This window comes from Equus quagga, chromosome 12 (assembly GCF_021613505.1).
Source record: "Equus quagga isolate Etosha38 chromosome 12, UCLA_HA_Equagga_1.0, whole genome shotgun sequence".
NCBI lineage: Eukaryota > Metazoa > Chordata > Mammalia > Perissodactyla > Equidae > Equus > Equus quagga.
The window spans coordinates 88,517,105-88,541,151 of NC_060278.1; the positions used below are offsets into that span (position 1 = coordinate 88,517,105).

The 24,047-nt window shown below is 38.1% G+C and overlaps 1 protein-coding gene across 3 annotated transcripts in view; it reads left to right on the forward strand.

The window, feature by feature from the left end:
* PHF20 (PHD finger protein 20) overlaps positions 1-24,047 on the forward strand; it is a 144,374-nt gene that overhangs the window by 67,252 nt on the left and 53,075 nt on the right. For all 3 annotated transcript variants that reach the window (XM_046679353.1, XM_046679354.1, XM_046679352.1), the window contains 4 exons: positions 491-878; positions 4,766-4,879; positions 5,586-5,774; positions 6,305-6,484. In XM_046679353.1, coding sequence (XP_046535309.1) covers positions 491-878; positions 4,766-4,879; positions 5,586-5,774; positions 6,305-6,484 — 871 coding nt within the window. The remainder of the gene's footprint in view (positions 1-490; positions 879-4,765; positions 4,880-5,585; positions 5,775-6,304; positions 6,485-24,047) is intronic.

A 24,047-nucleotide genomic window follows, 5' to 3' on the forward strand; every position in this document is an offset into this window, starting at 1 on the left:
AGCTTTCCTCTTCAGTTTCCAGTTAGCAGTTTGGATTCTTCTCTACACAGGGCATCATCATCTACTGGCAAACTGAGGCAGGCCCCTGAAAGCCCTGGCTCAGTGTAGTCATGCTTGGGATGAGAAGGACAGGGTATGAATTGTATTTTCTTAGAACACCTCTATCAGCAAGATTGCTTTCCAGAAGAAGTCCCTGGATCTCATGTGTGTGTGTCGCTTTAGTTATTTTCTAGTGACTTACTAATCATAAAGGAGATAGCTTTGTCTCAGAAGGAATTGACCATGACCATTGTTTTCTTTAAACTTTGGATTGGTTCTCAAAGCCTTGGAGTATGGTGGGTGTTTTCAGTGGTGCTTTCAATTAAGTGACCTGGCATATGTCCTCTTTTAATTTCTTTGTTTGTTTTCATAAGTTTGCAGAAAAAACCATTTGACTTTATATTTGCAAGTAATCACAAAGTCTGTTTCATCACTATTTTGCTCATTTTAGAATATTGTGGGTAATGCTAGGCCTAAAGAGACAGATCACAAAAGTCTTTCATCATCTCCTGATAAACGAGAGAAGTTTAAAGAGCAGAGAAAAGCCACGGTCAACGTGAAGAAAGACAAAGAGGACAAAACCTTAAAGACAGAAAAGCGACCCAAGCAGTCTGATAAAGAAGGAAAATTAATCTCTTCTGAAAAGGGGAAGGTGTCAGAGAAAAGCCTTCCCAAGAACGAGAAGGAAGATAAGGAGAACATTTCAGAAAATGACAGAGAGTACTCTGGAGATGCTCAAGTGGATAAGAAACCTGAAAATGACATTGTGAAGAGTCCACAGGAAAACTTGAGGGAGCCAAAAAGAAAACGAGGCAGACCCCCTTCCATAGCTCCTACTGGTGAGTTTCCCAAGTGGGCTCTGCAATGGGCAGTGCCAGAGTGTTCTTCTGTGGCCCTTTGTGGTTCTTTGTAACTCCTGTACTTTAATCTTTTGTTTTTGTGACTGACTTTGAGTCGTCCTGTGATCTGAAAACAAGTCCTGTCTGTGGAGCTGAAGTTTAAGGGAGGCCCGTATCCAGATGAACACAAGTTGGGAAACGTGTCTCTGACTGAGCTTCTGGGGTGTCAGATAACTGTCCACTGGATACTTCAGCTTATATGATAAAACCTAAGAAGCTAAGGCCTTTTGCTTGTGCCTATTCAAATGATCTCAGTTTAAGTAAGCTTAATAGAACCTGGGATCAGGAAATACAGTTGTCATGAGAGACATGAAAGAGGAAAGGAGGAGAAGTAAATAGTTGTGGGCGTCTGGAGGAGGTGGGACCAAAGAACACTGGGCTTAGAAAGGCATGGGTGCATTTTGAAATTGAGCTCTCTGGAGAGTGATTATTGATTGGAAATTTTCACAGTCTAAATAAAAAGCTGAGTTGGCTAATTGGGAAGAGTCAAGATTAGAGGGTACAGATTTAGGGAAGAATACACAATTATTAAAAAAAGCTGAAATTTGGAATTCTAGAATAACCAAGAATGAAACAAACCCTTAGTTTCTTCCTAAGCCAAACATTCCTTCTCTAGATTAATTTAGTGGCATGAAGAGCCCCCAGGATTTCTAGGCTGACTGCTGCCCACGATTATCTGGCAGTGTTCTTCAGATGTTCTTGCTTCTGTATTCTCCACGTGACTATTGAAAAATTGTGAGTCCCCTAGCACATTTCAAAGTGATATCAATTTTTTCTCACAAATTTAAATAGCTGCAAAAGATATATTTAAAATATAAAATATGACATAAAATATATTTTCATCAAAACTGTGGAACTACAATGTTAGCTCATTCTTTGTTCTCTTATGGTGTAGAAATGCAAAGCCAGGCCTCTCTATCAGTCCGGACAGCTACATCAGACTTAATTTCTGTGGGAAAAAAATCTAATTTACTGCAAATAAATGTATTAGTACCCTTTGCCAGTAGACAGACTTTTCACATCTGAGTTCTAATTTTAAGATAGGAAATTAGACAACAGGTGATTTCTTCCCAGATGAAGTAAGGCACCTCCCCCTTTAGTGATTATAACTAGGTTTCACCCTCAAGAGCGGAGCTGCTGGAATTGTCCCAGGCCTAAACAGGGCCTAGACCTGTGCTGTCCAATATGGTAGCTGCAGCCACGTTTGGCAGTTGAGCACTTGAAATGTGGCTAGTCTGAATTGAGATGTACTGTAAGTGTAAGATACATACTGGATTTCAAATACTCAGTACAAAAAAACCGAGAATGTAAAATATTAATAATTTTTGTATTGATTACATGTTGAAATGATGTTTTTGGATGTATTGAGTTAAATATATTCTTAAAACTAATTTCACTTTTTTTAAAACCTATTAATGTGATGACTAAAAAATATAGAATTACATATGTGACTTGCATTCGTGGTTCTCATTATGTTTCTATTGGACAGCACTGGCCTAAATTGGGTAGCTTTTTCAATAGGGTTCTGGGAGAGAATTAAGCCCTAATGCCCATGGCATCCATAATCTGTAATGAGGTGACTTCTCTTCTGTGCATTGAGAATGGTACTAGTTATAAACCACCCTTGGGAGAATTGAGAAAATAACAACAGTGTTCTCTCTTCAAATGAGGAACCCCACTTGAGAAAGTCTGGAGGTTTTAAACCCCTGGGCAGTGTACTGTGTTAAAATGTAGGATGATCGAGAAGCAGGCCTTTTTATGTAAGTGGGAGAAGGGCTCTTATGCAAGGAGAGGTGGAAAATGTGAACTGGCAGACATCTGATGTGTCGTCATCTCGGTTTAGAAAAGAGTCTATGTGGGAATTGAGTGTTCTGAAACAGATTCCCCTTTAGCTATTCATGCTTTGGCTCATACCTCTGGGAAGTGTGTGCTGGGGTAGTGGCTCACCAGTTTGTAGACTGCTCCCCTGAAGCTGCATACCTTCACCTGGATGAGAAAGGGCATTCAGCTTATTGCTTTTATTTTGTGAGTGTAGGATTTCATACCAGATAGGATCAATTTAATAGAGAAATGGTGTTTTCCAAGTTTACTGTTAACACTTGCCTGAGGCATTCTTCTCCAGTCAGAATCCCTGCAGCAGGATCTGGGAGTTCGAATTGTTGCAGTCTTCTAGATGATTCTTTCTGTAAGAAGAGTTTGGGAAATACTGAAGTTCTGTACAGTCAGCCTCAATTCGTATGTGGTCTCAACAGTGAAGACGGCTTGACAATATTACGTATATTTGAGATCCCCTTTAAAAAGTGCTTGGAATAAGTTCATTGACTTACGGGAGCCTTGAGCTCTCTAGATTGTACAGACTTGATTGGAACAGGATCTGAGCTGTTAGGGAGGGTTGTTTGTATTTGTGTTTAATTTGAAATGTGTGTGATCTCCAAGTTCCCACCACTTGGAACAAAATAGTATTGGCGCGTTGGGAAGATTGAACACAGGAAGAGCCAAGGAGTTCAGCACTCTCATTACATTTGCCTCCTCAGAGCTCACCCCATCTCTTGTTTGGCCATTTGACATGGCGGATGTGAAACTGCTGGTCTTAGATGAGTCTTCTCTCTTTACCTTCTTGTTTCCCTCCCATTTCTTTCCTTCCTTCCTCCTCCACTCCGCTTTCCCCTTTTCTCTCTCTCCTTTCAGCCTTCATCAGACTCCTTAGCCCTATCTTCCCCTCAAGCTTCCCAATTTCTTTTCTTTGATTTTTTTCTGCCTGCCTTTTGGATTCTCATTCCTGATTGGGGGAAAACTTCTTAAGTGTTAGGTTTAAAAATAAAGTGTGAGTACTATCCAAGGGTGTAGCACCTGCACTGCTGAATTATGTTAGAGCTGGATTTGCTAATGATCAGCAGCCTTGCTTGGAACACTGACTATCAAATAGCATAGTCTCCTGAGGTTCTTCTGGAATTGTTTATAAGAGGTTATAAATGTTGATATTCTTTTTGGTCCCTCAGAGCTAGGACTGGTGCCAAGCTAACTAATTTAGCAAGTAGAGATTGAAAATAATCAAGTCATAGTCCCAGGGTACACATTTTAGGAATTAGCCAGCATGGTGGATTTCCTGAGTGTTGGCTACGCCAAGTTTTGAAACGAAGATTTGATGGTGATAAAAATGACATTTCTGTTGCTCTTTTACCTTCATGTTTTATTTTAAAAAACTTTTTAAATTAAAAAATTTTTTATTTTTATTTTTTTGACGAAGGTTAGCCCTCAGCTAACATCTACCACCAATCCTCCTGTTTGCTGAGGAAAACTGGCCCTGAGCTAACATCCATAGCCATCTTCCTCTACTTTATATGTGGGATGCCTGCCACAGCATGGCTTGATGAGCAGTGGGTAGGTTGGCACCTGGGATCTGAACCAGCAAACCCTGGGCCACTGAAGCGGAACATGCGAACTTAACCGCTCTGCCATGGGGCCGGCCCTGCCCCCACCTTCGTGTTTTAAAGAAGTCGTATTGGGGTATAGTTTTTTAAAGAGAGAGTTTCAGGAGAGAAGTATATGACCAAAGCTGGGTCATAGGAGAGACCAAAAGGAGAGATTCAGGAGGTCAGTCTGCAAGGTGTCAGCATCTCCCATAAGGAAGTAGTTTCTCACCCATTTCAGTTTTTTTTTCTTTTATCTTAAGTAAGAATGCCCTTTGAGGGTCTCTTCATCATGCAAGGGGGGGGTGTGTGTGTGTGTGTGTGTATGTATGTGTTTTATTTCTATATAATAATGAGAACTGGACTAAGAAATTACATACTCCTTTTTTTGTGTGTCTGATTTTATATATGTTGTAGCTGTGGATTCAAATTCTCAAACTTTGCAACCAATAACATTGGAATTGAGAAGACGGAAAATATCAAAAGGAAGTGAAGTCCCATTAAAACGTCCTCGGCTTGACAAAAATTCATGTGAGTCTCCAGTTTGTGTATGTGCGGCTAGAACTTGACGTCACTTGGGTTAGCCTCCGCTATTACTGTGTTATCCCCTATTCTTTAGGCTCTAATGCTTGTCCTTGATCACAGGAGCTAATATGAGTGAGATGTAGTTGGATCAGAAGGAGTTTTGCTAGAAGAAAAACAAATCCCAAAGCACAAATGTTATTAATGTTAGGTTCAGTGGTATCATCTCCATACCCATAAACTACATTTGATTTGAATTCCACTGGAAATAAAATGGCTTAGGAAGGGATAGATTTCATATGCTGAATGAAACTTTAAAAATATTATTTATTGATTTAAAAAAAATGCCCTGGTGGCTCCAAAAAGGATTTATAATGGCCCTAAGGCTCTGTAAACCTTATTGACTTTGGAAGTTAGTACACAGACTTTTATGTTGGAAAGCCCCAGAAGAGAACTTAGTTGTCAAGATCAGGACATGACCTTGGAGCATATTTTGCAGACCATGGATCCTTAAATAAGGAAAATTCTATCCTGGCAGAGAGACTGTGCCTTTACTTAAAACTGTAAACTAGGAAGGGATATTTCCTTTTATTACTGGTTTCATATTCCAGAAGTCTTTGTGTAAAGCCCTTGTAGAGGCAACTGGTCCAGAAATCTAGAATAGCAGAGTTGTTTCTTCTGGTCTCTTGACTATAACTCTCTTAATGGTTTATAGCCCAGGAAAAGTCAAAAAACTACTCAGAAAATACTGACAAAGACTTATCAAGGAGACGGTCCTCCAGGCTGTCCACTAATGGGACCCATGAGATCCTAGATCCTGATTTGGTTGGATCAGATTTGGTTGATACGGTTAATACTGATCCTTTGCAAAACACATCATCCAGTACCAAGGAAACCGAAGAAGGTGAGTCAGTCTCTTTTGAAATTGTCTTGCCAACCTGATGCCTGTCTAGTGAGAACTAATCTAAATCATAGTGTACTGCCTTCCCACAAGTTTTACATGGTCTTGAAATCAAGTTATTGAATGGGCTGCAGTGTTTCTTATGTTATTCTTCACTGATGATTCAATAGACAGACTTTCTATTTGCATTTGTGATTGGTTTTGCTAATATCCATCTGAATGTTGGGTTGGAGGTACAGTGCTTGAAGATCCCTGTCCCCCCTGTCTTTATGGTGCCATCTCACTCCAGTGCTTCTGCCTTTTTGTTAACACTACCAGCAAATCCTCCCTTCACTTGAGCTTCTTATTAGCCTCTTTCTTTGATATGCTCACAGCCCTGGCTGTGTGTGCTGGAACCTGTGAATGTATTCTTGTATGCTGTGAGATGAATGACTTCCTCTAAAAAGTCCCTGGCTTTCTTAGTCTGTTGTGGGGCTTTGGTTCTCAGATTATATACATGTATATGTTCTCCAATCTTTCTTTTTTTCTTCTAGGTCAGTTGAAATCTCCTTTGGAAGCTGGCCAGGTCTCCTCTGCACTAACTTGCCATTCCATTGGGGATGGATTGGGGGCTGCAGGCTTGGAGTTGAACTGCAAGTCAATGGGAGAAAACACTATGAAAACGGAACCGGCTTCTCCCCTGGCTGAGTTACAAGAGATTTCTTCTGTGGCAGGTTCATATTTAGAGTTAACATAATCCTCTTCTAATATATACTTCTGCTTCTGCTTTGATGATAAACTAAAAAAATGGTTTTCTACTGTGTTTTTTTACCTTTTATTAATAATATTCTGTATCATTTTAATGCTGTACCCTTTTCGTTTCTGATATTGCTAATTTATGTTCCCTCTCTTTTTTTGATTAGTGTGACTAGGGATTTATCAATTTTGTTGATAGTTTCAAAGAATCAACCTTTTACTTTAATATTCTCTATTTGTCTTTTTAAAATGTCATTGATTTCTGTTTTTTTTTTGATTGAGTTAATGATAGGTTACAATCTTGTGAAATTTCAGTTGTACATTAATGTTTGTCATTCGTGTTGTAGGTGTACCACTTCACCCTTTGTGCCCACCCCCACCCCACCCCGCCTTTCCCCTGGTAGCCGCTAATCTGTTCTCTTTGTTCACATTTTTAAATTCCACATATGAGTGGAGTCATACACAGATTATCCTTCTCTAACTGGCTTATTTCACTTAACATAATTCCCTCAAGTTCCGTCCATGTTATTGCACATGGAATGCTTTTGTTCTGTTTTACAGCTGAGTAGTATTCCATTGTATATACAAACCACATCATCTTTATCCATTCATCTGTTGATGGGCGCTTAGGTTGCTTCCATGTCTTGGCTATTGTAAATAATGCTGCAGTGAACATTGGGGTGCATAGGACTTGTGGAATTGCCGACTTCAAGCTCTTTGGATAGATACCCAGTAGTGGAATAGCTGGGTCGTATGGTAGTTCTATTTTTAATTTTTTGAGGAATCTCCATACTGTTTTCCATAGTGGCTGCACCAGTTTGCATTCCCACCAGCAGTGTATGAGGGTTCCTTTTTCTCCACAACCTCTCCAACGTTTGTTACTATTAGTTTTAGATATTTTTGTCATTCTAATGGGTATAAGGTGATGTCTTAGTGTAGTTTTGATTTGCATTTCCCTGATGATCAGCGATGATGAACATCTTTTCTTGTGCCTATTGGCCATCTGTATATCTTCTTTGGAGAAATGTCTGTTCATGTCTCCAGCCCATCTTTGGATTGGGTTGTTTGATTTTTTGTTGTTGAGTTGTGAGAGTTCTTTATATATTTTGGATATTAAGCCTTTGTCAGATATATAACTTGCAAGTATTTTTTCCCAGTTAGTGGGTTGTTTTTTTGTTTCAATCCTGTTTTCATTTGCCTTGAAGAAGCTTTTTAGTCTGATGAAGTCCCATTTGTTTATTCTTTCTGTTGTTTCCCTTCTCTGAGAAGACATGGTGTCCAAAAAGATCCTTTTAATACTGATGTCAAAGAGTGTACTGCCTACGTTTTCTTCTAGAAGCCTTATGGTTTCAGGTCTCAGCTTTAGGTCTTTGATCCATTTTGAGTTTGTTTTGGTGAATGGTGAAAAAGAATGGTCAATTTTCATTCTTTTCCATGTGGCTTTCCAGTTTTCCCAGCACCATTTGTTGAAAAGACTTTCTTTTCTCCATTGTATGCCCTCAGCTCCTTTGTCGAAGATTAGCTATCCATAGATGTGTGGTTTTATCTCTGGTCTTTCAATTCTGTTCCATTGATCTGTGCACCTGTTTTTGTACCAGTACCATGCTGTTTTGATTACTGTAGCTTTGTAGTATGTTTTGAAGTCAGGGATAGTGATGCCTCCAGCTTTGTTCTTTTTTCTCAGGATTGCTTTAGCAATTTGGGGTCTTGTGTTGCCCCATATGAATTTTAGGATTCTTTGTTCTAATTCTATAAAGAATGTCATTGGGATTCTGATTGGGATGGCATTGAATCTGTAGATTGCTTTAGGTAGAATGGACATTTTAGCTATGTTTATTCTTCCAATCCATGTGCATGGAATGTCTTTCCATCTCTTTATGTCGTCATCCATTTCTTTCAGAAAAGCCTTGTAATTTTCATTGTATAGGTGTTTCACTTCCTTAGTTAAATTCACCCCGAGGTATTTTATTCTTTTTGTTGCAATTGTGAATGGTATTGTGTTCTTGAGTGCTCTTTCTGTTAGTTCGTTATTAGAGTATAGAAATGCTACTGATTTGGGGCTGGCCCCGTGGCCGAGTGGTTAAGTTCGCGTGCTCCGCTGCAGGCGGCCCAGTGTTTCATTGGTTCAAATCCTGGGCGCGGACATGGCACTGCTCATCAGACCATGCTGAGGCGGCGTCCCACATGCCACAACTAGAAGGACCCACAACGAAGAATATACAACTATGTACCGGGGGGCTTTGGGGAGAAAAAGGAAAAAAATAAAATCTTTAAAAAAAAAAAAAAAAGAAATGCTACTGATTTATGTAAATTGATTTTATACCCTGCAACTTTGCTGTAGTTGTTGATTACTTCTAAAAGTTTTCCAATGGATTCTTTGGGGTTTTCTATATATAAGATCATGTCATCTGCAAACAGCGAGAGTTTCACTTCTTCCCCCCCATTTGGATTCCTTTTATTCCTTTTTCTTGCCTGATTGCTCTGGCCAGGACCTCCAGAACTATGTTAAATAAGTGGGGTGATAGAGGGCATCCTTGTCTCATTCCTGTTCTCAGGGGGATGGCGCTCAGTTTTTGCCCATTGAGAATGATGTTGGCTGTGGGTTTGTCATATGTGGCCTTTATTATGTTGAGGTAGTTCCCTTCTATCCCCATTTTGTTCAGAGTTTTTATCATCAATGGCTATTGGATCTTGTCAAATGCTTTCTCTGCATCTATTGAGATGATCATGTGGTTTTTATTCCTCAGTTTGTTGATGTGGTGTATCACATTGATTGATTTTGCAGATGTTGAACCATCCCTGTGTCCCTGGTATGAATCCCACCTGATCATGATGTATGATTCTTTTGATGAATTGCTGTATTCGGGTTGCCAAAATTTTGTCGAGAATTTTTGCATCTATGTTCATCAGCAATATTGGCCTGTAGTTCTCTTTTTGCATGGTGTCCTTGTCAGGTTTTGGTATCAGTGTGATGTTGGCCTCATAGAATGTGTTAGGAAGTGTTCCATCCTCCCTAATTTTTTGGAATAGCTTGAAAAGGATAGGTATTAAATCCTCTCTGAGAGTTTGGTAGAATTCCCCAGGAAAGCCATCTGGTCCTGGGGTTTTATTCTTTGGGATGTTTTTGACTGCTGTTTCAATCTCTTTCCTTGTGATTGGTCTGTTCAAATTGTCTGCTTCCTCTTGAGTGAGCTTTGGGAGATTGTAGGAGTCCCAGAATTTATCCATTTCCTCTAGGTTATCCATTCTGTTGGCATATAGTTTTTCGTAGTATTCTCTTATAATCTGTTGTATTTCTGCAGAGTCTGTTGTTATTTCTCCTCTTTCATTTCTGATTTTGTTTATTTGAGCTTTCTCCCTCTTTTTCTTTGTAAGTCTGGCTAGGGGTTTGTCAATTTTATTTATCTTCTCAAAGAACCAGCTCTTTGTTTCATTGATCCTTTCTACCGCCTTTTTCGTTTCAATAGTATTTATTTCTGCTCTCATTTTTATTATTTCTCTCCTTCTGCTGACTTTGGGCTTTATTTGTTCTTCTTTCTCTAGTTCAGTTAGGTGTAGTTTAAGATTCCTTATTTGGGATTTTTCTTGTTTGTTAAGATGTGCCTGTATTGCGATGAATTTTCCTCTTAATACAGCTTTTGCTGTATCCCATATGAGTTGGTATGGCATGTTATCATTTTCATTTGTTTCCAGGTATTTTTTGATTTCTTCTTTAATTTCTTCAGTGATCCATTACTTGTTCAGTAGCTTATTGTTTAGTCTCCACATCTTTGTACCTTTGTCAGCTTTTTTCTTGTAATTAATTTCTCGCCTTATAGCATTATGATTGGAGAAGATGCTTGTTAGTATTTAAATTTTTTTAAATTTGTAGAGGCTTGCCTTGTTTCCCAACATATGGTCTATCCTTGAGAATGTTCCATGTGCACTTGAGAAGAATGTGTATTCTGCTGTTTTAGGATGAAGTGATCTATATATGTATATTAAGTCCAATTGTTTTAGTTTTTCGTTTAGCTCCACTATTTCTGTGTTGGTTTTCTGTCTGGATGATCTGTACATTGATGTGGGTAGGGTGTTGAGTTCCCCTACTATTATTGTGTTGTTTTTAACATCTTCCTTTAGGTATGTTAATAGTTGCTTTATGAACCTTGGTGCTCCTATGTTGGGTACATAGATATTTATAAGCGGTATTTCTTGATGAAGTGTCCCTTTGATCATTATATATTGTCCCTCTGTGTCTCTCTTTACCTGCCTTATTTTGAAATCCGTTTTGTCTGATATAAGTATTGCAACACCTGCTTTCTTTTGCTTGCTATTAGCTTGAAGTATTGTCCTCCACCCCTTCACTCTGAGCCTGTGTTTGTCCTTGGGGCTGAGGTGTGTTTCCTGGAGGCAACAACTTGTTGGATCTTGTTCTTTAATCCATTTTGCCACTCTGTGTCTTTTTATTGGAGAGTTCAATCCATTTATATTCAGGGTGATTATTGATGCATGTGGACTTAATGCTGATAATCTGTCGCTCGTTATCTGGATTTCCTGCATTACCTTTGTTTCTCGTCCTGTGTGCTTTAGCCTACCCATTGACTACTGCAGTTTCTTGTGCTGCGTTTCTTAGTGATTTCTGTTTTGATCTTGTTTTCTTCCTTTAAGTTTTTCTAGAAACTTGGGTCATTGATTATAGATCTTTCTTCTTTTCCAATATGAGCATATTGGAGTTATAAATTTCCCACTAAGCACTGCTGTAGCTACATTCTACAAATTTTGGTATGTTGTATTTTCATTTTCAGTCAGTTCAGAATATCTGGGGGCTGGTCCCATGGCCTAGCGGTTAAGTTTTTGCGCTCCGCTTCAGCAGCCCAGGGTTTTGCCATTTTGGATCCTGGGCGCAGACGTGGCACCGCTAATCGGGCCATGCTGAGGTGGTTTCCCACATAGCAGAACTGGAAGGACCTACAACTAGAATATACAACTATGTACTGGGGAGCTTTGAGGAGAAGAAGAAAAAATATATATATATTTTGTGATTTATTTGTTGACCATGGGTTGCTTAGAGTTGTTGTTTCATTTCCAAGTATTTGGATTTTTATAGATACTGTATTGTTATTAATTTCTAGTGTAATTCCATTGTGGTCAGAGAACATACTCTGTAGGATTTCAATATTTTTAAATTTGTTGAGATTTATTTTATGGCTCAGCATATGACCCGTCTTGGTGAATGTTCCATATGCACTTTAAAAAAAATGTATGTTCTGCCATTGTTGTATATCTGTTCTATATGTGTTAATTAGGTCAAGGTGGTTGATGGTGTATTTCTGATAAAAGTCTCCATTGACTTTGGTTTTTTGTCTAATTTTATCAATTCCCAAGAGAGGGGTGTCAAAAATCTCTAACCATGATTGTGGATTATCTATTTCTTCCTTTAATTGTGTCAGTTTTGCTTCATGTTATTTGAAGTCTTGTTATTAGTTGCATATACACTTATAATTGTTGTGGCCGCCTGATGAATTGCCCCCTTTGAAATATGAAATCTCTCTCTATCTTTGGTAATAGTTTTTGACTTGAAGACTATCTAATACTAGTGTGGGTACTCCAGCATTTTTTTTTTTTTGCTTTCTGTATCATGTACCATATGCATGGTATATCTATTTGTGTCATTTTTCTTTCAACATAGCTGTGTGTTTAAATTTCTCAGCATGTCTTTTAGAGATAGTATATCATTGAGTTTTGGTTTTAACTGCAGTGTTTAGTCTGGTTACATTAAATATAATTATTGATATGGTTGCTTTTAGGTCTACCAAATTTTGCTTTTTGTTTTCTGTTTATCCTTTATGTGTGTTTTAGGTTAATTGAATATTCTTTTTCGAACTCCATTTTAATTTGTCTATTAGCTTTTAGCTATACTTCATAGCATTTGTTGTAGAAGGTTACTTTAGAAATTATTATATATATATCCTTAACTTCCAAGAGTTTACTTAGAGTTAATTTGAACCACTTAATGTAAAATCTTGTATAGTCCATTAACCTCCCCTTTTTATGCTCTGGTTGTCACGTGAATTATATCTACATATGCTATAAAATCCACAATACCATATTATAATTTTTGCTCTAAACAATTTTGTATTTTAAAGAAGATAAAAGAGATAGTCTGATTTACACGCATATTTGCCATTTCCAGAGTTTTTTATTTCTTCCTGAAGATTTCATTTCAGCCTGAAGATTTTTCTTTAGTTTTTTTGTAGCACAGGTTTCCTGGTGACAGATTCTCTTGGTTTTTGTTTATCTGAACATGACTTTATTTAATTTTCATTCTTGAAGGATGTTTTCACTGGATATAGAATTGTGGGTTTACAGGTTTTTTTTCTTTAAGTATTTTAAAGATGTTATTCATGGTCTTCTGGCCTCTATTGTTTCTGAAGGGGAGTCAGTGATAATTCATACTGTTATTTCTCTTAATTGTATTGTGTTGTTTTCTTTCTGGTTGCTTTCAGGATTTTTCTCTTTATCTTTGGTTTTTAGCAGTTTATGATGTGTTTAAGTTTGTTTTATTTTTGTATTTAACCTACTTGAGATTCTCTGAGCTTGTGAAAATTGATATTTTTCATCTAATTTCAGCCATTATTTATATGCATATTTTTTTCTGTCCCATTCTCTCTGTCTCCTACTTTGGGGATACTTATGTTAGACCTTTTGATATCGTCCCACAGGTCACTGGGACTCTGTTGACTTTTTTGTTTTTTTTAATCTTTTCCTCTCTTTTTCAGATTGAATACTGTCTTGATTTATTTTCAAATTTTTTCTTCTCTCAACTCAAGTCTACTGTTAAGCCCATCCAGTGAATTTTTTATTTCTGTTACTTTTTAGTTCTAGAATTCTCGTTTTTTTCCCCAGAGTCTCTGCTGAGATTTCAATCTGTTTATTCATTATGAGCATAGTTTTAATAGCTACTTTAAAGTTCTTGTCTCCTAAATTCAACATCTAGATTATCTTGAGGTTAATACCCATTGATTGACTTTTCTCTTGACTACAGGTCACATTTTCCCTTGTCTTCATGTGTCTACTGTTTTGGATTGCATCCTGGGCAATGTGACTGATACACTGTAGAGTTTAGATTATGTTATGTTCCTCTGAAGAATACTGACTTCTCTGTTTTAAAGGGCAGTTAATTTGGCTGAACTCAAACTCCAAATTCTTTTCCTCTTCAATGGGCAGCAGCTGAAACCTCTGTTTAATTCTTTTAGCCTTAGTTGGGCTACTTGGACCCTGTTCATTCAGAGAGTAGCCAGAGATTTAGGCAGAGTTTATATGCAGAAATTGGGGCCACTCTTTTATGGTTCTGTTCTTTCTGGGATATTCCCCCTTACTTTCCAGCTGTTATAGTTGCACTGAACTTTGTCTTCTATTTCTTCAACTAGACTAAAGACTTCTATCTGAGTTTTAGTTGCCCCGTACTACTGACAAGAGCCTGCCTAAGGTACAAAGTCTGCAAAAAATGGAAAACTCACCTGGTGCCCTTCTTTTATTCCAAATGTCTGACTCCTGTTTCTGCCTGCTTTTTTTCTTCTTCAGTGTCTTTAGATATTTTTTAAATATTTTTTCCAGAGCTTATAATGATTGTATGCAAAAGGGTTGTTTCAATATGAACTATTCTACCATTACTGAAAAAGAAAACTCTATCTTATGTTAATAGACAGCATAGGAAGTTGTCTACATTCATGACCACACAGAGGACTTTTTTTCTCTCAAGTAGTGGTTGCTTGTTGCATTAATAGCTATTTGGGTATAATTGGTAATACAAACTCTTAGTTTTGATAATGTTATGTTTGTGATAAATGATCAGTCCAGGGTGGTGCACACCATGAATAAACCTTGATCTTTGTCTTTTGAAGTGAAGAACATCTAAGCTAGCTTTTTGTGTGTATGTGTATTTGTTTTTTATTTTCTTTTCAGAACAGTATAAAAAAATGTATACTGATCATAAAAAAGCCAAACAATGTAGAAGTATTAGGAGTAAAAAGTAAAAATCCTCCCGTATCTTGCTTCTTTCCCCTTGCTTGGGTAAACTTCTGTTATTAGTTTGTGATTTTTCCAGATCCCTTTCTATACATTTACATAGGTAGGGAAGCAATTAAGAGTTTATTATTTTTAAATGTAATTGTGCTAATTCTAGGTTTATTGATATCTGATTTGTTTATTTATTTTTATTTATTTATTTTGGTGAGGAAGATTTGCTCTGAGCTAACATTTGTGTCAGTCTTCCTCTATTTTGTATGTGGGTTGCTACCATAGCATGGCTTGATGAGTGATGTAGGTCTGTGCATGGGATCTGAACCTGTGAATCTGGGCTGCCGAAGTGGAGCGCCCTGGACTTTACTGCTGCACCATGGGGCTGGCCCCATTGTCTGATTTATTTTTACAGTATTTCTTGAGATCTGCCCTTGTCGTACACTTTCCTCATTCTTTTTAATGGTTGAATATTAGTGTCTAGTAAGAAGTTCTATTATATATTTAACCATTTCCCTTTTGATGGACATTTAGATTATTTCCAAGCAGTCAGTATTTCAAAAAATGATGCAGTTCTGGTCTTTGAATATATATTTTTGACAACTTGGTGAATAGCCCTATAGGATAAATTTCTATGAGTGTAATTGCTGGATCCAGGGAATGCATTGACAAATCACCCTCCAAAAAGACACTCCACTTTATATTTTGACCAAGAGTATGGTAGAATACTCTTTCCTTATATCCTTGCCATCTATGGATATTATTAATCTTTTAAATTTTCTCTCATTTATTTTAGCATTTCAACCAAGATTTCATTTTTTGTTTTTTTAATGAGATTGAACAGTTTTTCATGTGCTTATTGAATATTTTTATCTATTTTTCTGTGAATTGTCTTTTCATATTCTTTGCCCACTTCCTACTGGGTTGTTTTTATTATTGATTTGTCAAGTCTTCTTTGTATATTATTGGTAGTGATCTTTTGTTTCTTGTATACATTGTACTATATTTTCTCCTGGTCTATCACTTGTCTCCATTTTTATTTATTATATTTCACAAGACTGAAATTAAAAACTTTAAATCTCTTTTCTTTTTTCCTCAGTATTTAAAGAATATAGTTATGATCATAATACATGTACAATCAATTTTTCTATATTATAAACTCCATATTTTAAAAAAATCGTTTTAATTATAGTATAAGCACCCTTTAAAAATTTTGGTGAAACAAAAATATGTCTCCTATCCATATAGCTCATGCCCCAAGGTTGTTGATCAACATTTGTCTTTAAAAAATTGTGTATTTCGTAAAGTTTGATTTATTATGAATTGAAAGGGGTGGAGTGGGGAGAAGGGAATCAGTATAGGTGAATTCTGACATTTCCTAAATATCCATGAAAACCTAAGGGCTTATAGGGTAACCCTCCTCTGGACTCAACTAAATTCTGGACTAATGCAGCCTTATCAATGGGGAAGTCCTAGCCTTTTTGGAGAATTTAGCCAGAAATGAGCTGTGAAATCAAATCTCCTAAGATTCTATTGATGACATGGTTCTGGACCTGGGAAATGTTGCTTTGGTAAACATGGGTTGTCCGTAACCTTCCTTCCCAGTGTGTGGAGAATATGGGCTCTCTAGTTCCCAAAGCAGAGCTTCTTGGTTGCCTGTGAGCCTAGAGGAAGAATGAAGACAATTGTGGAGACTTATGGGTTGCCCATTGCTCCCTGGAAAAGAATGTGCTGACAAGTTCTTTCAGTGAGAGACTCAGGGAAATAGTAAAGGTTAAATGGAATTGTCTTCCTGATATTAGGGCATGAAAGGTGAGAAGAGATGTTGCAAACGTGGATGTGGAGACTCTGGTTGCACATCTTTTTTTGCTCAGTTTGGTTAGAGCATCCTGTGAACCTCCTAAGTACTAGGCTCTGTGCTAATAAGCATCACTGATATGAGATCATTCAGACTTAGTGCCTGCCTGAAGACCATCTTATCTTGGGAGACATGACATTTAAGCTGAATCTCGATGATGAATAGTAGTGTCTCATGAGTAACAGATGGGCTGGGTGTTCCAGCAGAGTGAATAATATGAGCAGAGGTGTAGCACATCTCCTATTAGGCTATTTCAAATGGAGAGAAGATAGTCTGTTGAATATTTAGTGATTCTATATTTCCATACTACATAGTTGTGATTTTATTTAATATTAGCTGTCATGGAATCTATATATCCTCATTTGTGTTATACTCAATATAAATTTAATTTATGTATTTAACAATGAATGTAAGATTTGGATTTCTTTGCCTTTCTTATGAAAGGTGAATTCCAAATATTAAGAGCAATTTAAATTATAAGTAGAAAATTTTACATTGTTAAAAGGTTAATGACACTTGAATAGTTTTCATGTGACCATTTATAGGACTTTTATATCACAATGACTATATGTCTACAAATTGCATACTTTTATTTGGGTAATTTAAATTTTAGGGGGAGGGGTGGATTTTTTGCTTTTTTCTTTTTTTGGTCTTGACCAGACACTATGTAGTTAACATAAATGCTGTGGCAGAACAGCTCTTTGGAAATAGTAAATTCAAAGTACTCAAATAGGGGCTGGCCCGGTGGTATAATGGTTAAAGCTCCCATGCTCCACTTCAGCAGCCCAGGGTTTGTGGGTTTGTATCTTGGGTGCAGACCTACACATGGCTCATTAAGCCATGCTGTGATGGAAGCCCCATATACAAAATAGAGGAAGATTAGCAACAGATGTTAGCTCAGGGCCAGTCTTCCTCACCAAAAAAAAAAAAAAAGAAAGAAAGAAAAAAAGGGAAAAGTATTCAAATGTTCACTCCTGGCTCATCCATGGTGCCTTTGGGTTGGTCTTTTGTCCCACTGAGTCCAGAGTTTTGTATCTTGGGCTTGTGGGTACAAGGGATCTCCCTTTTCTTGCTGAGCCTCCTCTCAGTGGCTGGGCTCCTGTCCTCCCAGCCTACTTTTCTGTTGTATGGGGAAAATGGTTAGACTTGATGTATAAATGAGGTGGAAATTTAATCTGAGAATTTAGTTCTCTGTTTTGGCATGGAGAGCTTTAGATGAAAGCCATGCCCCTCATAACTAATCAGACTAAGCTATTAATTATGTTGTCTTAAGGGTGGTGTTATATTAGACGTCACTTGAAATTGGCAATGAATATTTCCTACACGACTAGGAAATATGCTGTGCAGATGAAATGTGTGAGGAGACTAGGTTAGAGCTAAATCCAGTGGCTGTTTAAAATTTACATATTTTGTGGGGTCTTGGGCTATCTCTTTTTCAAAACACACACACACATACAATTTCTGTCTTGTGTCAGTTAATTTAGCTGTGTCTCTGGTTTGTGGAGAGGATGGAAATAAGGTTAAGTGAGGGTGGGACAGGTGAGCCTTGGGAAAGGAGGATGATAAGATTTCATGTCTTCTTTTGCCTCCCTAGGTTGCATAGAGGATTTTCTGGGCAATAATTTTGAAACTACTACTACTAACTGAAGCACTTGCTCATTTTCCAAGAGAGTTTATAGTAATGGTAGAGGTGAGATTACCTTGAGCTTGAGCGAGGAGGAATAAATGCATCATGGAACGCATTACTATCCTCTTTTAAAATAGGCTATAAGCTATTTGTTTTTTTTGTTTTTTTTTCTGAGGAAGATTAGCCCTGAGCTGACATCTGCCAATCCTCCTCTTTTTGCTGAGGAAGACTGGCCCTGAGGTAACATGCGTGCCCATCTTCCTCTACTTTATATATGGGACACCTACCACAGCATGGCTTGCCATGCAGTGCCATGTCCGCACCTGGCATCCCAACCAGTGAACCCCAGGCCGCTGAAGCGGAACGTGCGCACTTAACCCCTGCACCACTGGGCTGGCGCTAAGCTATTTGTTTTGATGACTTAAAAGCCGCAGAAGAATGCATTTGAAATTGTTTTACTTGGGTAGGTATTTATTTATGCTATAAAACAGAAATTAGAGTAGATGCCCTTAGTAGTTCAGAGATCTCGGATATTCTCTAAATTGGGCCCAGCCTGTTTGGCCGTTCACAGGTAACCAGGGCTATTTGAAAATGGGCTGCAATCCTTTTATACATTTTAGTCAACAACTGTTTGGCAAGTGCCTGCTAACTGCCAGACTCTTTTCTAAGCTGTCAAATTTATGAATATTCCACATGAACCATGGAATAAACAAGAGCAAAGACTAATAGAAGTACAGACTTATTCAACTAATTTTTTTTTTTTTTAAACTAAGTACATGTTAGAAATTGGACACTTTGCCATGTGGTTGAGATCAATGGTTCTAACCTAAAGAGTATTGATGTGTTCTTGGTTATAAAGTGACTAAGAAGTTATTTGTCACTGAAGTATTAAAAGATTACAAACGATTTACTTGTGAGTTACCCAGGTTAGTTTTAGGGTAATGGCTGTAATAGATTTTGCAAATGATTGATTTTAAATTAACCAGGTCCGATTTAGTGCAATGCCTGTAATAATTTAGATTTCATCCTCTTGTGTTCTCCATGCTTTCTTGAGTAGGAGAGTCAGAGTTATGGCCATTGTAGTTTGGGAAGTTGTAGCTATGAAACGTGTACTATGGTGGAAAATTGGTTGAGAATTCATTGTTGTAAGGGTTCGAGAGATGAATGAGACATCTGGTCAATGCCCTTCTAGTTCTTTTTGTTCAGAGGAATGGATAATACTGCAGGTACTTGTGTACAAGAGAGAAAGTAAGGTTGTGTCTTGGAAAATTCTTAAAACTATAGGAGGGGAGACTGACAGAGATAATGTGTGCCTGTCACATGGAAGTTGAACTCAGGACTCACTTGTTGAGCCCTTACTCTGTGCCCAGGAGCTCGGCTAACTGTTGAGCATACAATGATGAATGGGGTGCTCCTGGTCTTAGTGTTCATTAAATGCTATTTGGATCTGACTCTGGGAGAGAGGTGATATTTAGATTGGTGGTTTGGAGACAGGAAAGGAAGAAGGTGGTACTTGGACAGGCCTTGAAGGATGAGCAGCCCTTAGGCGCTTGGAGATAGAGCAGCATCTACAGCATAAGCATAGGGTCTTTTCTGAGACTGTGAGATGTGCTTTCTGACTTAGTTGCAGGCTTCCTGAAGTAAGTTAAGACTGAGCAGGTAAGTTGCTGCCAGACAGATGTCACTTACTTTGAGGACTTTATGGAGCTACAGAAAATGCTTCCTTTGCAGGATAGAAGATAGCCATGAAATGTTCACCTGAATCTCTCTGTTGGTAAAGTTGCTTTCCTTCCACTTAGCTATTCTGTAGCCTTAAGTTATTAAAAATTTTTTTTTGTGTGAATTGTTTCAAAATAAGTTGCATACTTCTACTGCTAAGTACTTCAGTGTATACTTCCTAAAAACAAGAGTATTCTCTTACATTACCGCAATATAATTACCAAATCAGGACCTTATTCAAACTTTGCCAGGTATTTTCTTGGTACCTTTTACCTCATTTATGGAAGTGATCTCGTCTTCAGTATACTCCTGTTGGTCTTGCTTTTTTTTTTTTTTAAATAGTGATATATTTGTAAAGAAATCCAGAAAAGTCTTAAGAATAATAAAACTAGCGTTCATGCCTCCCACTGCTCAGAACTGTTGGTATTTGGTCATGAGTGCTTCAGGTCCTTACACTGGCCTGCAGTGGCCCTGCTTCTTCTGGCACCTGTTACCTCTCCAACCTCATCTTTCCTCACTCTCTGTCCATCCCGCTGACTCTGCTCCAGCCACATTGTCTCCTTGCTATCCTGTAAGCATGGCAGATACACTCTCACCTCTGGCCTTTCAGTCAGCATACTGTTGAATACCTTTTATTCCCAGCCAGAGTAAATAGATCCACTGGAAAAGTTATTTCATCAATTAAGTAATGGGTAACATTTAATTCGTTGGGTCACTTGTTCAACAATGATTTGCGTATTTCTTATGCACCAAAACTTTGAGGAAGAGAGAGGAAAGCTGGAGGGGGTTAGAAAAACCCACAAAGATGAACAATTTATCTCCTTAACCTCAGGGAGGCACTTATAAGACTAGATTGTCCTGGATGCTTCCAGTTGATAAATGGTAAATAGCATTATTGATTGTTCATTGCCCAGCTTAAATATTTGTAGATCTGCCATCACATTGACAACTCTTTTTCCAAACAAAATTTCAAGTAAGTCCTATTCTTTAGTGCAGTGTTCTTTTTCCAAAGTTCCTGTTGGATTTGGGGATTTAGAAAAAGCAATATATTTGATCAAATAAAGAATCTGTTTTAGGGGCCGGTGTGGTGGCGCTGTGGTTAAGTGCGCATGTTTCACTTCGGCAGCCCAGGGTTCGCCGGTCTGGATCCCGGGTGTGGACATGGCACTGCTCATCAAGCCATGCTGTGGTAGATGTCCCACACGTAAAGAGGAAGATGGGCACGGATGTTAGCTCAGGGCCAGTCTTCTTCAGCAAAAAGAGGAGGATTGGCAGAAGATGTTAGCTCAGGCTAATCTTCCTCAAAAAAAAAATCTGTTTTGAAAATTAATGTGAAAAGGTATTTTAATATGTTTTTTAAGGTATTAAAAGTTAAATCACATAAGTTATTCATTAATTTTATTTATTAAAAAACATAATATGCCAGGAACTTAAGATCATCCCAGACTGTTTAGACTTAGTATGGTCATCATTTTTGAATCATGAGGAAATAGCAGTGAAAGGTTTTGTTTAATGTTGATTTTTAAATGAAGTTTGATTTTTCACAGCCAGAACATTATTCTTTATAAGTACTAGTTCTTGATGAATTTTCACAACTACTCTCTGAGTTAAAGCTGCTGGGACCCTTATTTAAAAAGTTATAGAGTCATTTTGGTGTTTTTTAAAATAAATTTCAAAACAAATACATGCTAGGAAAAATTAAAACCAAATAGGAAAAAAAGTGAAAAGTCCTCCCTAAGATAGCTTTCTCATTCTTGAAGAGAGCACAGTACAATCTGACGTGTGGCCTTTCATCCTTCCAGACATGGTTCTGTGCATACACAAACAAATAGAAATACACAAATAGCTTTAAAAAAACACAATAATGGAATCATATTCTTACATTATTCAATGGCTTGCTATTTTCATTTATGATATTTTTCCATGTCACTTCATCTCTTGTCAAAATTACATACAATTTATTTCATTGTATGGATATTCCATAACTTATTTAACTATTCCCTTCTGGAAGACATTTAAGTTAGTTCTGATTTTTCACTATTAACTCTTCCTGTTTTGTAGGCAGAAAGCCTAATACTTGGCAAGAAGGAGTGACTTAGCCAGAGTTCCTAATGTCTGGTGATGCAGAGTCTGTGACTCCCATCATCCAACTGAGTGCCTGATGCCATGTGATGAGATGCTGAGTGCTGTGTAAGTGAGGTGAAGTGAACACAGTTCCTGCCTTTAGGGAAGTTACACAATGTGATGTGCAACTCTCATTTGCTGTTGAGGGCACTCGTTAAAGCAGTGTGTATGCTCCAAGTAAGAGGCTTAGTAGGGCAGCCAGAGTTGAAGAGCAGTTTGTGATACAAGTGATGTCAGTACTCCAGACAGAATGGTGCCTTTGGAATTCTTTAATTTGAGGGGAGAAGATGTGTTGATGTGCAAACTGAATGGTGTTCCTGGGTGTTTCTTTTGGAACATGGGCTTAGTGGTGAGTACAGGACGATCCAGAAAGATTGCTGGGAGAGGAGAGGGTTGTTGAGAACTCATTCACCAGGAATGTATTATGTAAGTCAGCAGGAAGGAGGGTAGTATCATCATCAGAAACATCCATCAAAGCCCCTGGAGGCCAGGCTGCTGCTTCCTTAGTCACTGTTTAGTGATTACTGTCCTGAGCTCGTGCCAGTCTTGGAATTTCTAACCTGGGATGGAATCATGATCTGAGAAATCAGTGTGATGGAGGCTCTTGGGCAGCAGGAGGAGGAGCTGGGGAAGGCAGTACATCCAGTCCAGCACAGAAGACAGCCTGAGCTGCTGAAAACGCAGCTCTGGCACTTGAGGCAGCTCTGCCATCTTGTGGAATAAATGCTCAGTGATTTCTGTGAGGGCTCAGTGTGGAGATGCATTCTAGGGGATGGCCTTGGCAGAATTGCTTTCCTTCCACTTAGCTATTCTGTGGCCTCAAAGTATTTTTCCTGCATATGTATTTTTTTCCCTGTGTGTATTTAGAAGTTTTTATTTTGAAGTAATTTCAGACTTATAAAAATGTTGCAGAAATAGTACAAAGAATTCCATATACCTTCAACCAGATTCCCCAGTTGTTAGCGATTTATGTTGACTTTGTTAATGTTTTTTTAAAGCATTTTTTCTGAATTGTTTGAAAATAAGGTGCAGACTTTTACCCCTAGATACTTCAGTGCATATGTCTTAAAAACAGGGATGTTCTCTTACATTACCACGATATAATTATCAAAATCAGGACCTTATTCATACTTCATCAGTAGTTTTAATAATGTCCTTTATAGCAAAATTGGGAAAAACATTTTTTTCTGGTCAGGATCCAATCCAGGATGACACATTGGATTTAATTGTCATGTTTCTTTAGTCTTTTTCATCTGAAACAAGTCTTCAGTCTTTGTCTTTCATGACCTTGACATTTGTAAAGAATATGGTGTCCCTTAATTGAAGTTTTCTGATATATCCTCATGATTAAATTTAGGTTACTTACTTTTAGCAGAAATAACATGTAAGTGATGTGTCCTTTTCAAGTGCACTCTATCAGGAGGCACATGTTATCTGTCCCGTTTGTTGGTGATGTTACCTTTGATCACTTGGCTAAGGTAGTATCTGCCAGCTTTCTCCACTGTAAAGCTATTGGTTTTCCTCTTTATAATTAATAAGTTTCTTGTGAAAGGATACTTTGAGACTATGTAAATATCTTGTTTCTTTTTTTTTTTTGAGGAAGATTAGCCCTGAGCTAACATCCGCCACCCATCCTCCTCTGTATGCTGAGGAAGACTGTCCCTGAGCAAACATCCGTGCCCATCTTCCTCTACTTTATATGTGGGACGCCTGCCACAGCATGGCTTGACAAGCAGTGCACAGGTCCGCACCCGGGATCTGAACTGGCGAATCCTGGGCCGCCGAAGCAGAATGTGCAAACTTAACCGCTTTGCCACTGGGCCGGCCCAATATCTTGTTTCTTCATTAGACATTCCTTTGCTATTTTAACATCCATTGATATTTCTTGCCTGAAACAGTTTTTACTCTGATGGCTGTCAAATGTTGATTTCTAACTTTCATCATTCCTTCTACATTTATTAGTTTGTGTTCTGTTATAAGAAAAAGCTTTCTGGGGACCGCCTGGTGGTGCAGGGGTTGGGTGCGGACATTCCGCTTTGGCAGCTCAGAGTTCGCTGGTTCGGATCCCAGGTGTGGACATGACACTGCTTGGCATGCCGTGCTATGGTAGGTGTCTCAAATATAAAGTGGAGGAAGATGGGCATGGATGTTGGCTCAGGGCCAGTCTTCCTCAGTGAAAAGAGGAGGATTGGCAACAGTTAGCTCAGGGCTAATC